This window comes from Sander lucioperca, chromosome 14, assembly GCF_008315115.2.
Source record: "Sander lucioperca isolate FBNREF2018 chromosome 14, SLUC_FBN_1.2, whole genome shotgun sequence".
NCBI lineage: Eukaryota > Metazoa > Chordata > Actinopteri > Perciformes > Percidae > Sander > Sander lucioperca.
The window spans coordinates 34,795,936-34,814,209 of NC_050186.1; the positions used below are offsets into that span (position 1 = coordinate 34,795,936).

An 18,274-nucleotide genomic window follows, 5' to 3' on the forward strand; every position below is an offset into this window, starting at 1 on the left:
ATTGCTAAATTTAGTAGACTTGCATTAAGAAATACTGGACACGATGATGTTTGACAGCGATTAAAACACTAACACACAGTATCATACGCGGAGTTTGCGGGGCAGGGGGAGCACTGCCCCCCTGGCGGCTGAAGCGGGTAATTGCATTGTTTCATGGCATGACCAGATATTTTATAAATATTTTAAATAACACAAAACAACTGAATTGTGGTAGGTAATACATCTGATTTCATATAGCCTAGGCCTACTGCTTTAGTAAAAAAAAAATTTTTTCAGGGCTCTGGCTCTCACCTGACATCCTGAGATGTTGATGCATATGCAGGACGCAAAAAATGAAAATGAATGTTGCACTAGTCTGGACATCTTACCGTGCAAACGTTGCAATAAAGGTTGCCTAAATGCCATGTAGCCTATATAAATTTGCTGTCAGCTTACTAATTGATTGTGCATTTTGTGTAGATTTGGACTTTTATACGTTTTTATTCCACATTGTTTAAACGGCGTGGATCTACTGTTGCACGCGAATAAATGTTGCTAGACTACACCCATACTGAGAAATGTAGAGAGTGTTTTGTGGAGCTGATAAGCTTAATTTGCTTTGTCTTAACTCATTTGGCAATAGCTTGAATATAACAGACGTCCTTTAATATAAAATAGTCAAGCACTATAGCGTGTAGTTCAAACCCGTCGCCAGACACAAATTCACGGACAGGCATGCCATTATTTTTGGGGTGCAGCCTCCCTGCCACTAAGGCATCCCTATTTTCTTTCTGCTGCAGTCTCTTGTTTTTGTGTGTGTGTTTTTTATTCAATGCCTTCAAATACAAAACAGTGCATTTTTATATATCTTAACAATTTTACAAATAATTCTAAGCAGCATAGAAATAAAATATAGGAAATAACAAAATCAATTAAAAACAACAACATATGAAGCAATAAAAAAAATAATATCAAACAAATCAATTTATTAAAATAATTTATAAATTAACTAACATTTAATAGGAGGGGGGGGGTGGGCTTTAAAGGATAACTACTGTTTTTTTCAACCTGGATTTTCCCATGTTTTTGTGTCTAAATGACTGATGGGAACAACAACCTCTGACATTGGTCCAGTATTAAGCAAGACCGCTGCAGTCGGCAGCGGCGAACAAGCTACAATGTAAGTCAATAGGGCAATTGTCCAGCTTTTGCCACTGACAGACTCAGATTATTATTCTAAGTGTCTGACAACATTATGGAAAGGATCCCTAAAAAGATAGACCTTCAAAACCTCTTTGAGACCTCAGCTCTTAAGTTGCTAGCGCTAAACCCACCAGACTCCATTTAAAAAAACAATACTTTTAGCGCGTATAGAACCAACATATTTCTACACATGCGCGACTCACATCGTGTAGGGACTCACAATGTGTATTTACAAGCAGTTCACTTTCTTTGGGCCTGGGCAGGCCTTCGGCGTGACAGTGGCTGCAGGTTTCATTTTGGATTGCTTATTTAGTTATATTGTTTAAGTTATGTTGTTTCCTTTTTGATTATTATGTTGTTTCCTTTTTGATTATTAAGTTGGTTGTAAAAAGGATAATAGATAATATCCTTTGGCAGCCTACCCCTGTGTTCTCTCTGTTTTTTGTCACAGCCGATAGGAGCAGGGTTGTAACACTATCCAAACATTCTCTTGCCTTTAGTAGTAGTTTTTCTCATTGTAATCAGTTTTAGGCAATGTTTTCAGTAAGACCTTTTTCAAAAATATATTTGTGTACACTGCACAATTGCATAAACATAATGTACAAATAAAGTTATTAACAGAAAAATGCAGTGTTGCACCATTGTTGTAATATACGCTTGAGTTATTTTACTCATGTAATTTTACATAAATAGATTTCACAAGTGTTGTTTAGTCATAGACTAATCTTTCTTGTTTGAGGAAAACACTGAGATAACCCTGAACACTCCTCCCTTGTTGAAGAATTCCCCACTAAGTCTTGACACTAAACATTCTGTGCCAGGTTGACTCATCAGTGGATGTGATGTCAGTGTGAGTGAGGAGGAAAACGTCAAAAGTGAAAGGACACCAAACAAACATCTTAGCTCTTACATCACGTCATTTATTCATTAAGCAAATGTTACAGCTATACCTTTCCCAATATTTGCAGACATAGGGAAATATCTATTGTGTAAAAGTGAAATAGCAAGCAAAGAGTTCTGTAAAGCTGAGTCACAAGTGCAAGTTGGTGGCATCATCAAAACTAATATGCAGCTTCAGAGTATTATCACAGTTTCATTCTTTGTATTAAGACATTCATACATGCGCATAAAAATCTTACTAGTCAGTAAAGCACGCAAAATTTTTTAATTAAGGTTGTTTTCTTTGTCATAGCATTTCTAGGCCAAAGGTAAATTCTCACCAAGTAACATATTCTAAAGAGGCACTGCTGAATTTCAGGGGAAAATCCATGTTGGACCATTAGACCATGTCAAAATGACAATAAAAGATAAAAGCACAAGTTTTTACAGTTTTATCCAATAAAACTGTATAATAAACACACAAAAGGTTAATATCAAGAAATACTAAGAGAATTAAAGTGCCCATATTATGAAAAAAACACTTTTTCTGGGATTTGGGGTGTTCTTTTGTGTCTCTGGTGCTTCCACACAAATACAAACTTTGAAAAAAATCCATCCATGCTGCTTAGAGTGAGATACGGTTTCTGAATGTGTCCTGCCTTCAGTCTCCGGGTGAGCTGTTCAAAATCTGCACGGCTTGTGACGTCACAAGCCGAAACGAGCTGGCTAACCGCAACCATTAGCTCGTAGCGTTAGTATGCTAACGCTAATGCTAACGCTAGCACCTCGTTCTCAATAGCAGAACACTACAGCACTGCTACAACACACACAATTTCACCATAATCTACAAAAGAACTACTTACATGTGCGCCCTCATTTAGAAGTCTCCCAGCTAATCCTGCCTTGTAACTGACCAAAGTTGTAGAAACAGCCTTTCTTTTACTGTCTATGGAGCTAGCTAGCTGACATGATCTACATCTGAGCTCTGATCTACTGCAATGTGCGAGTGCAATCAAAGATAGTACAAAAGAAGAAGAAGAAAAGAGGTCTCACTCTGTAGCTAAAACAGAGACCAGCTGAAAAGAGGATCTGCAGCAGTGAGAGAGAGCGGTGCAGTACAACAAAAATATGGTGTTTTTTGAAAATTACACAACCTTAAAATACAATTATGAACTTGAAAATGAGCATAATATGGCTGCTTTAAAGCTAAACTGAAGGTTTCTGGGCAATAAAACACATTACCAGACAGCATTGTAATTATTTCCATTGCACACGCCTGGAAAAATTTAAATATAGGCCTATTAAAAAGACTGCAAGACTTTATGTCATGATGCTGGAACATCTGGAACATTGGTTACATCGTTTGTATAATCCGTATAAATAAACAGTCACAACTTCAGGCATCCAGTGCTGCCAATACCTTTTCTTTAGAACGCTCTTTGCTTGCAAAGAAAGAAGGTACAATATTGGTGAAACCCTTAATGACCATGAAAGAGGATTCCAACGTACATGAAGGCAGACATCTGCATGTAGCTGAAGCCTAGTTGATGTTTTTCGTTTTAAGATTTTCTTTACGAAGGCACATCATGAGCAATATATATATATATATATATATATATATATATATATACACACACACACACACACACACACATTTTTTTAAGCAAGGAGCTTCCTATCCTCTTTATAATGCATCACACTAGGCATGTTTGGATCAGTATTTGGAAAAAACTGCTCTGAAAGAAAAATATGCCAGCTATGGAATTACATTTGTTTCAAATGTATGAGTGCACAATGAAACATTTCGAAAACGGAACGTTTTTGATAAAAATTGTGAGCTCAATAAATATAATTGCAGGTTTTCCGTTATCCACATAAACTCACAATATTAATTTGTTTGACAAATTTTGCCTTGTTTAAATTCCCTGCTCTATGCACTTTCAAATAGTGGCTTTCTTGCTCTCTCAACATCCTTGCTACAGTATATGCTTTCATAATTTCAGCCAAACAGAAAATTGGCGTCCATAATTTATGTTTTTGTCAGATTTGATTACAAGTAGGATTACCGATCACTGGGTAAGTACCGGGAGATTGGTAACCAAATTCTTAAAGTTGGACACAAAGTGAGTTAAAACGCATTTGCAATTTGTCTTGTTTATTTAGCTGTTTTACAAAAGGAACTATTTATTATATGTCTGCTGCAGCAAGGAAAACGCACCAATTCATTTACTAAGTAGAAAATCCTTTTTTGTATGTTCAAATCAAACTTCAGTTTATGTGTTACCAGTCTCAATGTTTTGTGACTGTTTTGAGAAAAAAAAAATATTTTTCTGTGCTCAAAATGTCTACATTACACAAATATAATGCCATAGATGTATTTTGAGCATGTGGAAAAATAAAAGGATTGGAACCATGGAACAAATGTAGATAAACTTGTTTCATATGTGTGCATGTGTGTGGACTTTGGTTGACCATTTAGTTGTTTAGACATGCTCATTGAGAGTTGGTGGTTAAGTCTCCACCACTCATCCAGGGCCTACTTAGTATGGTCCTGTACCCAGTGACTTAGCCTGAGGCAGTAAGTCTGTGGACTGACGGTAGAGAAGGATCGGCCTGGATGTCTCAGCCTCTTCCACAAATGCTCCAGCCTCTTCTTAAAACTGTAAACTGTAAAAATGTCAATGATGCCGATGAAGTAGCGCTGCTCAGGCCCATCAATGATGTGCAGAGGATTCTTTAAGTTGGGTAGCAAACGTCGGTTTTGGGCTTGGAAGTCAGGAAGCTCAGCTGCGTCACTGCCTGGCTCTGCATGCTCTGGGTACATTTGAAGCGTGTCACCACTTGATGCAACGTCTGCTTGTGATTGCATCAAACAGCTGCCATCTGTTTTACACAACAGTAAGGTGGAGTCCTCTTCTGGGACTGACCCAGGCACAGCAGCTGTGCCTGCGTGGATAGGGGTGGAGCCTGGATTCACAGATCTAAAATTAGAGTCACAGGGAACAGAATGGGTATGAGCCACAGCAGTTTCTGGATGTAGCTTTTAATCTGTGTTGTAAAGTGTTCTGATCTATCTAGACAGACATACAGTACATTGTCTATTCATCTATTGTGCAATACTAATACTAAGAGTCTACAGCCATGCTAGCAGGTCTGTGAGGCAAGTCAGGCACAGTATAATGCTTTGAGCTAAATAGTATGTCAAAATGCAGTATCCATAATGACAATACTAATATGATGTAAATCAGATGAAAAGTTGACATTAAACACAACAGGCAACTGGCTGCTGGAAAAGCAGGTATTTGGTTATAAACCAAAGTATTGGACAATAATAGGTGACAGGGATTGCGAAATTATTGGAAAGGTTAATTTTGGCCAACATTAAACGCACTATCCCTGCTACTCTGGAACATCAGTTTGTATACCGTGCAAACAGGTTGAACAGAGTCATCAGCATAGCTCTTCAGACTGCCCTGGAGCACTTGGCAAAGCCAAATACATACGTCAGGATGCTCTTTCTGGATTCCAGATTGGTCTTTAATACTGTCATTCCAAGCCGATTGGTGTCTAAACTGCACAGCCTCTGCCTGAACTCGACCCTCTGCAACTTAACTCTTACCGATTTGGGTACCAACCGCCTTCCGGCTTCCAGGTTGGGAAAACACATATCCGCTACCATCACCCTAAACACCGGTGGGCCCTAAAGATGTTTGCTGAGTCCTCTCCTGTCCATCTTCACCCACGTCTGTCAGCCTGCCCATGCAATAAACTCCATCATTAAGTTCACAGACGACACAACAGTTGTGGGGCTGATTTTCAATGATGAGCTTACAGAGATGAGGTACAAATCCTGACTTCCTGGTGTTGCACAAACAATCTCATTCTGAACAACAGCAAAACCAAAGAGATTGTAGTGAATTTTAGGAGATCCAAGAGAACAGCCCTGTTTTCATCAACAGCGAGGCTGTGGAGAGGGTCTCTAGTTTCAAATTTCTTGCACACACAGAAGACCTCTCCTGGGCCACACACACTTCAACTGTCACTGGTAAGGCACAACACCGGCTCCATCAGAATCTCCTCTTTAACTTTACCCAATGCACAGTGGAAATCATACTGACTTATTGCATCACAGAATGGTCTGCCGGATGCAACAAAACAGAACAGAGGGTCACTAAGGCATCCCAGAAAATCATCGAAACTCATGCCGAAGCACCTCTTGAGGCTTAATAATGTAATTATCTATTGCTGCACATATAAATATGTTCAATAAGGTTGCAATTTCACTAAGACATGGCCACTTCTTGCTTTTATTTAACTTGCCTTTTTTCAAATTTAAATAGTTTCTTACATTTTTTGTCTTTTTTAGTTTGTTGTGTTTTTAATATGTAAATTTACCAATGCAATTTCATTGTGATACGGTCAGACAGTATTGGAATGACAATTAGCTTCTTATGTCTTATGTGCTAGAGGAAAATGTAGGGGATCACCAAAGTCAATAAGAATGATCCCTATCCCGATAATTAATGTGTGCACCAACCACCATAGTCATAGCAATGGACTGACTGAAAGGCTGACTTTTTTTTCTCTTCCTGTTGGTAAATTGATCAAAATGACTTTAAATTTCTTAAAGCTCTGAAATAGTTATGTAACCAAGATGTTCTTTTTCATGTCTTTCCAGGCCATGGAAACGAGACATTACATTGCAATTACATTTTAAAATGTAACAACCTAAACCCAGGGCTTTATTAACTGAGGTCGACAAGACCTGCAGAATGGGGAAAAGACCTTTGACGGACCCTGTGTGATGCCCAACCAATGAATCAATCAAAAAACTGACAAAACACTTTCCTTAAGCTGTACTTAGGCACAGCAGTGCTAAATAAGTACTACATGCTAACATCAGCATACTAACTAACTAATAATATTCTAACTAACTAATATTCATGATGACAATGCTTACTTACTGATGTTTAGGAGGTAATCTTTACCATGGTCATTGTATAAGTTAAGCATGTTAGCATGTTATCATTTGCTAACATGCAAAGTAGTACCAAACACAGTACAGCTGAGGCTAATTGAGATTTTAATAGTTTTGCAGGTATTTGGTCATAAACCAATTTATTAGACCATATTTGTCCTGACAATTGTTCTATATGTAAAGTTAGGGGTTCACCAAAGTTATTACAATCCATCCTGAGGGGATTATGAAGTATTCATCCAATAAACGTCAAGACAGTTTACTATAACCAAAAATGTCACAAAGGTTATTATAAATCATCCTCTGTGGAACATAAATGCCTGTATCAAATCATATGCCAATCCATTTTGGATATGCTGACATTTTTCACTGGGTTAGTGAATAATTTGATGGTGGCCTAGACGAAAAGTTAGGTAATCACCAAAGTCAGTAGGAATCATCCTAATTACACTAATGTATCATTTCAATACCACCCTCTGCTGCAGGAGAAGCCTTCCCAGCTGCACGTGCCTGATTCCACCTGCAGGTGGATCACAGACATCCTGTCTGACAGAAAGGAGCACACAAAGTTGGGGAAACACATCTCTGACTCAAAAAACATTAGCACCAGTTCCCCTCAAGGCTGCGTCCTTTCCCCTCTGATCTTTTCCCTGTACACCAACAGCTGCACCTCTAGTCACCAGTCCGTCAAGCTCCTGAAGTTTGCGGATGATACACTCATTGGACTCATCTCTGGTGGGGATGAGTCCGGAATATTGACCTAAAATTTGGAGCTAAACGCTCGGAAGACAGTAGAGATGGTTGTGGATTTCCGGAAAGAAAGCAGCCCAACCTGCCGCCATCACCCTGGACTCCCCAGTCAACACTGTGGAGTCCTTTCGATTCCTGGGCTCCATCATCTCCCCAGACCTCAAGTGGTCAAATAAAGCCAAGCAGAGGATGTACTTCCTGCGGCAGCTGAAGAAGTTCAACCTGTCAAAGACAATGATGGTGCACTTCTATACCGCCATCATTGAGTCCATCCTCACCTCCTCCATTACCATCTGCTACACTGCTGCCACCACCAAAGACAAGGCCAGACTGCAGCGTATCATTCGCTCTGTAGGTGATAGGCTGCAACTGGCTGTCTCTCCAGGACCTGTACGCCTCCAGGACGCTGAGACGGGCAGGAAAGATTGTGGCCGATCCCTCTCACCCCGGACACAAACGTTTTGGACCTCTCCCCTCTGGCAGAAGGGTTCGGTCGATCAGGACCAAAACCTCACGCCATAAAAACAGTTTATTCCAGTCTTAGGCCCCTGGACTATATAACTGCCCATTGCACACACACAATATATCCCTAAACATTTTTGCACATTGCACTAAACCATTAAGCCTCTTTTTCTTAATGTTAAACAACGACTTTTTTGTTTCTGCATTTATTGTTTATGTCACATTAATGTTTAATATGTTTAGGTATACACCGACCACCAAGGCAAACTCCTTGTAAGTGGTCCTTACTAGGCAATAAATCCTTTTCTGATTCTGATTTCTTATTAAACAATGACATATGCCGTTTATACGACATTTTGTAACTTGTAACTGTTGAAACTAATAGCTCACACTATTTCTGGCAGAGAGGCTGACTCAGTCCTGGCTCTGTAGTATTTAACAGAACAAATGTTTGTTATGAATGTTCCATGATCTTTCTAAAATGACAGAAGACTACAGATTAGTCACTTTGCTTCTATTTTTAGGTTGCGAACGTAAGCAGTTTGTAAGAGTCAAGGGATCCCAGTGTGTGTTAGAGTCACACTTAAGTGGGAATCACAATTTCTCGCTTAGAATTGGGCTCCTGACACTTGAACATGTCATGTATCATGTAAACCATTTTTATTTTAAGAAATTAGACAAAATCATCACAATAAGAGGAACGTAAACAAGACCAACCTGATCTCACAGAATTCCGTGAAATGAACACAGCCCCTTAACTCAAAATCTGTGGCAGTTTTGCGGAATCGCAAACAATTCCGTGATGGGCCCACGGAAGAATTCCGTGAAATGAACACGGATCGCCGAAAATTCTGTGATGGGCCCACGGAAGAATTCCGTGAAATGAATACGGCCCCTTAAGTTAAGGAAAAGATCGTGGGTGGGCTTACGTTTCCATGACACGCGGCGGGACAACAACGGGATGGTTGGGTTTAGGAAAAGAAGAACGGGATGGTTGGCTTTAGGAAAACAATAAACAGTTGGATTTAGGAAAAGAAGAACAGGATGGTTACGGTTGGGTTTAGGACACTTGACACGCGGGACACGATCCCCAGTCTCCTGGGTGAAAGTCCTGTGTTTGACCCATCCACCACCCCAACTAACCTCCCTACGCGGATTTTCGGGCTTTCATACTACTTGCTACCGTAGTCGCTCCTAATGGTACGTCATCTTCTCATTTACTTTACATTGGCATTGTTTTCTGTGGTGGCCACACGGAATTTTCACACATTCCGTGCCACCACCACGTAATGCGGTGTTAACAGTTCATGATCATTTCACGGAATTCTGTGAGACCAGGCTGACAAGACTCATGTGACATGAGACTACAGACTATTTACTGTATGTAATGGGATCTGATGCAGATCCTTTTGTGTTGGTTCACTTAAACCGCTTTGTGTCTCAAACCTTTAAGCTGTGTAAAACCCTTTTATCGATACTGCTGTCAAAATGTAATCTCCAGTTGTCAGCATTCACAGATCTGCTAAACCACAGAATTGTTTTGAACAAGTTGCAGTTTCTCTTTTCTCTCACTTCTCACATGAGCACAATTAAAAGGTTTATAAATTCAATTCATTGTTATTGAAGGATAAGACTGGTGTAGATATATTTTTCTTACTTACTCTTACTTAAGTCAGGAAATCTCGTAACGAGTCAGTCTCTCAGTACTGCCTACTTTCACTACCCTTTTTATGTCTCAAAGCCCCAAGTCCAGGAAGTACATTTCCAGGATAATTGCCTGACATCTGGCACTTTGCCCCTCACCTTCTGCTTTCTGTATGTTGCTATTCTCAAAATCCCTTTGCTCTGGGGAACCAACAACAAACAAACGAGCTACACGGTGAAAATGTCAACTTTCGAAGAAAACTTGGATCGTGCAACAAGAGGCCTGCTTGGTTCTTTCGGTGAATGATTGTAAAGATTTACAAAGACTATGTTTATGGCATTTACTTTCTAAGTGGGATGTTTTGGGACCCATTGGTGGGATTGCTGTGGACGAAGTACACACAGCGATACACCGGTAAGAGCAAATTATATTATTATATTAATATTGTGTGAACAGTTAACTTTATTTAATATTTTATGTGGCGTTTTCTTTTTCGGGGCGCAAATGTTCCACCAAAACAAATACCTTTAGCCACGCCTAAGACAATTGTGATTGCTTTAAAGTAGTGCATGTCTTCTCGTTGATGTCCGTTACCTTCCGCTTTCTTTGTGTTGGAATTTTAAACTCCGGTGGATTTTTGAGACTATGGTTAACTGCTCCTCAGATTTCTGCAGGGTAATCCAGACAGCTAGCTACGAAGTACAAATACTGTAATACAATGTTACTGTACTTAAGTAAATTTTTCACATATCTGTACTTAACTTAAGTAGAATCAGTAGTGCATACTTTTGACTTTTACTTCGTTACATTTTGCAGGAATTATCTACTTTCTACTCCACTACATTTCTACAATGTTCCGTTACATTTTCATTACATTTTCTGATCAGTTTTCCCCCTGCCAAAACGTCTTCCTGACCGTCACACGTTTGTCTCACCAGTGAAGTTTGGTTGCCATAGATACTGTATATGGGGCATCATCAGCTTCCAAGCCGGCTCCGGTGCTCCAGAGCCCGGGCGCAGCACCGCTGACCCTCGGTAATACAGCCTCCGGTAAAAATGAAAATGTTTGTTTTTTATTATTCCCGTTTTTAAATCAGTTGCCATCTATTTCTGTCCACAGCGTCGTTTACTTCTCCGCCAGGCTGCGTAAGACGCGCTCATATCTATATATGGACCTGTTCACATCCGCCTCCCCATTTCCGCTGCTTCACACACTTTATTTGAAGTGAAATAAAAATTAAAAATAAAAACGTCTTAAAATACATCCATGAATAAAACCAACCGCATTCCGATTCTAACAACATATTTCCGTTTTATCCTGGTTAGGATAGGAACTTTTTTTTAAAGCCAGGCCTTGTTTGTGGTAGTGGACAGTATGGATACTGTCAAAGCTCAGCATCAAAATAACTGAACCAGCCCTTTGTAAATCACTTGTAAGGACACAGTGCCCTCACTTGACCAAGGTGCAAACTAACGAACTAACCAATTTTTTTTTGGTAATATGCAAATAAGATTAAGAGAATAAATCGTTATGCAAGTACTTTTACTTTTAATACTTAAAGTAGGCCTACATTTAAAATCAGGTACTTTTTACTTTTATTTAAGTAGGGTTGTCATTGTGGTACTTCTACTTTTACTAAAGTAAATATGTCTCTGGTTATTTGTACTTTTACTTAAGTACTAAGATTCAGTACTTCCTCCACCACTGACTATCTGTCCAAGCTGAGTTCTCTCTCGCATGACTAAAACAACTTTTGAACGTACACGTTCCACCAAAACATATTCCTTCCAGAGGCTATTTTGCACCGTCTTTGTTCTGAGCTTAACGCCACCCATAACGATTGTGATTGGTTTAAAGAAATGCCAATAAACCAGAGCACATTTTTCTCCTATCCAGGAATGCTGTGTGGACTAGCCAGACCCTCCTTCGAAGTGCTGGTTGGTCTGGCAAAGCGAGACTTTGGTTTAAAGCAATGCAAACAACCAGGAACGTTGTTTTTTTTTAAAAAGATAGAGCGAAATAGGGCTAAATGATTAACTGATTATCAACATAGCTATCTATAACTTATGAAACCCTGTCATGAAATGTCAAGACCCTGACTTTTTGGTTCTCATAATTAGAGTAGCGAAGGAGAGACTCTGGTGGCGTTCATCGTGGTGTAAGGGCTGATGGGCCACGAGGAGACTGTAGTCCAACACGTTGAGCCCCCGGAGGAAGTGTGTGTCGATCTCCACCTGCCGCAGGAGCCAGGGACGCTGCTGGTCTGCACACATACACACACACCACATAACATTACAACTCAAACATGGCTGTACAGAAATACACAGCAAATGTGTACATGTGGATATTACCACTGGCATTTACACACACCATTGGCATTGTTTTTTATTTGAGTTAGATTTATTTGAATAAGATGTTTCCATATGGTTCATTTAAGGTAAAGCAGGGTTCGGCAACCTTTTTAATATGAAGTGCCATTTTAAAATGTTCTTGTTAATCAGTGTTCCATATCTAGAGCTGCAAAGATTAATCGATAAGTCAGCGTTAACTATTAAATTAATCGCCAACTATTTTAATAATTAATTAATTGGTTTAAGTCATTTTTTTATACATAAAAAAAAGAAACACAATATTTGATTTTTCTAGTTTATTCACTCCTCTATGACAGTTAACTGAATATCTTTGAGTTGTGGAAAAAAGAAGACGCCAGTGTTATTTGTTTTCCCTTTCGGCTGCATTCTTTTAAGAAGGCAACTAGTACTAGCCCATCATGAATGCTGTGCTCCTGCCAATGGCTGTGAAAGACGTCATTTGGCATGTAGATTGGAATATTTCCCAAAAACTCTCTTGCAAACTAATGCTAGTGTGCCACTGGTTGAGCTAGCACATGGTTGCTGAACCCTGAGCTAGAGGAATGCATTTTGGCACAGTGTTAGAAACAATATGCTCTGCAGCCTCCAGAGGCTTCATAATCCAGTAACTGCCATGATGTAGCCTATGGCCTGGTGATATTTATCCTTAACTTTATCCTTTACACACTTGTTTTTGACCTAAGACCATAACCATTTTTTTTCATTCTGTTTTGTTTTGATCTGTTTTGTTTGTTTTTTGTCCCCTGTATAGTTATATTTTATCTTAACTTCTTTTATTGATTAGCACAGCCTAAGCTGGATGGGTGGATGGGTGGGAGGGGAAGATGTGGGTGTGGTTTATAATTGTCTTTCTTTATTGATGTCTTTTTTTTATTAGACTGTATTGTAAATCTGAATAGCATATATGTATACTATTACATACATATTATAATTACAGATGAATTTCTTGCATGGATTTTTCTAACTGTAAAAGAAAAGAAACAATATGCTGATTGGCCTGAAGGGGGTGCAACAATACTATCTGTGTTATTACACTGCTTTATATGACTCACAGCACACATAAACATCACATTTTGTTTCCTTACCCAGAGTGATGGACTGGCCTTCAAAGTTGAGGTCTTTGAGAACCACAATAATCTGGCTTCCCTCTGGTGCAGGCGCCGTCCAACGACTCACCTCACAGCCCTTAATGTCATACCTAGCAATACAAAACACATCAAACCACACAAAGAGGCTGCACAGTCTTTTGTTTTTTGTGTGTTAACATAAAGTAGTTATACTACTCATGCTTTGTGATTCGGGGGGCAAGCAAATCAAGCTTACCTAGCTCCCCCCATCTTGGAGGGAGGCTACTATCTAGTGATTCCAAAAGAGGGCAAGGACCCGAAGGAATGTGGATCTAGATATAGACCTATCAGTGTTTTAAACCAAGATTACAAATTATATGCAGCTATTTTAACCAAAAAAATGGAGGAAGTGATGGCTTTTTTGATTGATGAAGACCAAACCGGGTTTATTAAAGGTAGACAGATTCAGGACAATATAAGGAGGACCCTCCACACTATTGAATATATAAAAAAGGAGAAAATTGGAGCTATCCTACTTAGTATGGATGCGGAAAAAGCATTTGACTCGGTGGGGTAAGCTTTTCTTTATACAGTTATGGGAAAATTTGGCTTCCATGATAAGTTCATTAAATGCATCGAAACATTATACACGTCCCCCATAGCCAGAATTAAGGTAAACGGAGGCCTGTCAGGAACTATTCACCTGCAACGCGGCTGCCGTCAGGGCTACCGCCAGGGCTGCCCAGCCAGCCCAACGCTCTTTAACCTTTTTATTGAACCTCTTGCACAAGCCATAAGGCAGAATCCCAACTTGGAGGGCATCACAATGAAAGATAGAGAATACAAAATATGTCTCTATGCGGACGACGTCTTGGTCAGCCTAAAGAATCCAGAGTCGGGAATACCGAGATTAATGGATTTCCTGCGGTTGTATGGAACCCTGTCAGGCTACAACCTTAATGTTGATAAAACACAAGCCTTGACGTTCAATTTTGTGCCATCATTAAATCTTAAGGATAAGTACAAGTTCAGCTGGGACTCTACTTCTATTAAATACCTGGGCGTTAACTTAACAAAGGACATACCACAGTTATTCTTTATCTGTTCCAGTCCCTACCCAATTGTGTCCCTGATAGTCCGTTTAGAGAATGGGATAAGATGATATCCCATTTTATCTGGAATGGCAAAGCCCCCAGGGTGAGATATAAGACTTTACAACTGCCAAAGTGCAGTGGGGGGATGGGCTTACCAAGACTCAAAGATGACTATTTAGCGGCACAAATAAGACAACTGTTGCTCTGGTGCAATAAAGACTACTTTGCAAAATGGAAGGAGGTGGAGTTATCACTGTCAGACAGACCTATACAGAGTTTATTAGGATGCCCAATGTTGGCTAAACGGTATGATATCCCGAGCCAGTGGGTTAGATTCTCTTTAGAAACCTGGTTTGGCCTGGTGAAACAACTTAACATTCAGAAAGAAATTCGAGTTTTAATGTGGCCAACCTACAACCTAGATTTCCAACTAGGTATGAGTGATGGAGGCTTCACCCAGTGGGCGTGGAAAGGACTCTCCACGCTATGCCTATTAGTTGAAAACCAGAATTTAATAGACTTCAAAACCATCTCAGACAGACAGACAGCCTTGCTCGGCAGGACTTCTATAGGTACCTCCAACTCCGGCACTACTTTGATAAGAACATTAAAGGACTTATACAGGAAAATATATCAGGCATTACCAAAATGTTTATCAAAGCCTATAATACAAAACTGTCCAGAAAGATCATTGGAGAACTATACAGATATATAGCTGAATTAAGAGGCCACTCAACAAACTATATCAAGGCGAAGTGGGAAAAAATAATTGGGAACAGTAAATACTTCTGAAGACTGGGCAAATATAATTAACACACAAATCACCACTACAGCCTCACAACTGTGGAGAGATTTCTCCTGGAAAAATTGTATCAGATTCTTTATAACACCAAAGCGAAAGTCTAGGCAGACAGGACTACTACCTACATGTTGGAGAGGATGTGGACACAGTATGGCGGATCATACACACATATTTTGGTGCTGCCCCACTCTTAAACCCTTCTGGGGATGAGTGGAAAGCATAATTAGAGAAGTCCTGCAGTATAATTTTAATTTGACTTGCTTATCATTCTACCTGGGTAATATGGACACTGAATTACCAAAGAAAGACAGATACCTCCTAAAAATCTTTATGGCTGCGAGCAAAAAAGCCATAACAAGAAGATGGCTCAACACGGAACCTCCCACATTTGACCAGTGGAGAGTCATAATTAAAGATATCCAAACTATGGAGCTACTGACTTTTAGCCTCAGATTACAAAGGGACAAAGGTGATGCCCTCTGGGAAAAATGGAACGCCTATATTATAAGAAGGGGTGATAGCCTGACTTAATGCCTTGTATATTTTGGTTAAGGAGACCAATGGCCATATCGTTGTAATCAATGGCGACCTACTCGCATCCCCACACTTCTCTCATGTTTCGTTCTTGTGAATGTATGCAAGCGTATGTGTGCAATTATGTACATGAGTATGTTTCAACTTTTTGGACATATGGTAGTAAGTGAACACGTGCATGTATGTGTTCAGCTGCGCAGGCATATGTGTGCATTTCTTCTGTTTTTGTTCCCATTCATTGTACAAAAACTTGAAAAATAAAGTATATAAAAAAAATAAGCTTACCTGGCAATGATTCGATCATCAGGATAAAACACACTTTGCATAACAATGAAGTATTTCTGCAAAGGACAAGTGAAAAAAGTAAATGAGCTATATAATGCTTTGTTACATCCATTAATTATAATGTCAACTAGAACAGTTTTAAAATTTGATCTGTACCTTACGCCTGTGTGGGATTTTGATCCTGTGAACACCTTGAAAAATAATGAGAAATCACTTAGTCCTATACAACATGTTATTTGACATATTGTCATATTATAATGTTGTTATGCCAAGCATTTTGGCAGACACTTGCCTCTTTATACATCCAATAGACACAGTAACATTAGCATTCATTTTAGTAATGTTTCTGGTCATTCAATTAATGGTCAAAAAATGTTCTCGCCTTTAGCTCTGTTTTTGGTCTCTTGGTCTCTGGCTCTTTAGCTGCTAAATGCTGCTGAAGGGAGTAGCAAGGTCGGGTGACAGTTCTCTGGGAGTTTGTCACTACAAGCGATTCCTTTTACATTACACGTTATACATTATCATCCCCTTCCCCACTTTTCCCATGTTTTAAAGTGGCTATATGTAACTTTTAGTTTGTGTTGATTCTAGCGGCCGCTTTGGACAAAAGCGGTAGTGTTTTTACTACACCTGCTGTCGTAAAGGTCTTTTCTTTACGGTGCTTTATTGCCCAATGTATTACCGAGTAAGCGTTACAGGGAACAGAAAATCATTCATTTACAATAAGAGAATACGTTACAGATGCATTGTTGCATTTGCAAGTGTTGCATACGGTAACTTAGGCTGTGTCTCATTTCTCTGTCTTAACCCTTCCCCTTACCCCTACCCCTTAGTTTTGCGCGCTCCCGTGAGAGTAAGTGCTGTCCCAATACTCATTTTGGTCGAGAGGTAGGGCTAAGGGGAAGGGCTATATACCCCTTAACGCCAAGTAAGGATGCAAGCTTACTTGAACAGCAAGGGGTAGCCAGATGCATTGCGCAACAAGGAACATGGCTGCCCAGTCAACCAGAGAGATCCATAAATGTAGTATTTTCAAAATCGCTAGCTTGCTATGCTAACGCTAATGCTAAAGTTAACGTTAACGTTAGCTACATTGCTTATTTGCACAACTCCCGCATTTCTCTGCCTTGAATGGACTCCATGCATGTCTACAGTGTTAACTAAACTAAAACTAAAGAATTTCGTTTGATATCAGTGTATAACACTACTTGCTTTGGAGACATCGATACGTGCTTTACATATACCGTCCTGTATCACACAGGGACGCTGGAGGAAACCCAGCAGCTGATCCACTTTCTGGGCTGAAAACGAGCAGAAGTTTCTGTGTTCATGTTGTAGCCATTCATTATTGTATTGGTACTGTATTATTGTAAACATGTGTAATTCATTCCTGTTCATGCACCTGTACATTGTTGTTGGTTATGATACAGGACACTAATGAAAGAAATGGGGTATGGAGGTAAATGTTACTGGCCAACAGGCATCAGACTGGGGTCTGGAATTTCAGAATAGCTGTAGTTTTTTGTTTGTTTGTGGTCTTGTGTGTCTTTTTTTAGTTTTATACATTTGAGTGCCTTTTTTATATGTGTGTGACATGTAAGTTATGGTTCTAATAGCTGTAATAATGTTTACTTTATTGGGCAATAAAGACAGCTTTTTGTTAACAAAGAAAGTGTTTCTGAACATCAATGACATTCAAAACAGTGATAACTGAAACAGATATGCAACACACCATGCAGTGTGTATACAAATATGTATTGCAAACAGACCTAAGTATGTATGATGATGTAACCAAGTGGCGTCTCATTTCATAGGGGTATGTTTTCACCCCTTACCCCTCGTTTTCGAGGGCCAAGGGCTAGGGGTAAACTAAGGGTAAGATAGAGAAATGGGATTCAGCCTTAACCTACTTTGGATGTATCGTGAACTAAACCGGGTATCACTGTCAATGTCACGAGCCAAAGCATTAAGAGATTGTTGTAGCAAACGTTATAATAACTTAGATTAATATAACACATTTCATGAAACCCATGGACGCTTAACACAAGTAACTTTACAGAGGGACAAGGGGAAAGAAAATAATAGGCCGACACAAACACGGAGTAAAAGGAATTAAACGTCCGCGCTAAATGGAAGGAGGATGTAAGTTATTTTAGTGAAATAGACATATTACATACCTGAGGGCCAATTCGGGGTGGGTTTTGAATCATTTACAATCTCGTA

At 39.5% G+C, this 18,274-nt stretch overlaps 1 protein-coding gene across 2 annotated transcripts in view; it reads right to left on the reverse strand.

Annotated features, from left to right (window-relative positions):
- Positions 1-3,686: 3,686 nt before the first annotated feature.
- pip5kl1 (phosphatidylinositol-4-phosphate 5-kinase-like 1) overlaps positions 3,687-18,274 on the reverse strand; it is a 68,574-nt gene continuing 53,986 nt past the window's right edge. For both annotated transcript variants that reach the window (XM_035991609.1, XM_031287343.2), the window contains 5 exons: positions 16,208-16,242; positions 16,052-16,107; positions 13,355-13,467; positions 11,998-12,160; positions 3,687-5,042 (listed from right to left, as the gene is read on the reverse strand). In XM_035991609.1, the coding sequence (XP_035847502.1) occupies positions 4,598-5,042; positions 11,998-12,160; positions 13,355-13,467; positions 16,052-16,107; positions 16,208-16,242 (812 nt within the window). In that variant the 3' untranslated portion in view covers positions 3,687-4,597. The remainder of the gene's footprint in view (positions 5,043-11,997; positions 12,161-13,354; positions 13,468-16,051; positions 16,108-16,207; positions 16,243-18,274) is intronic.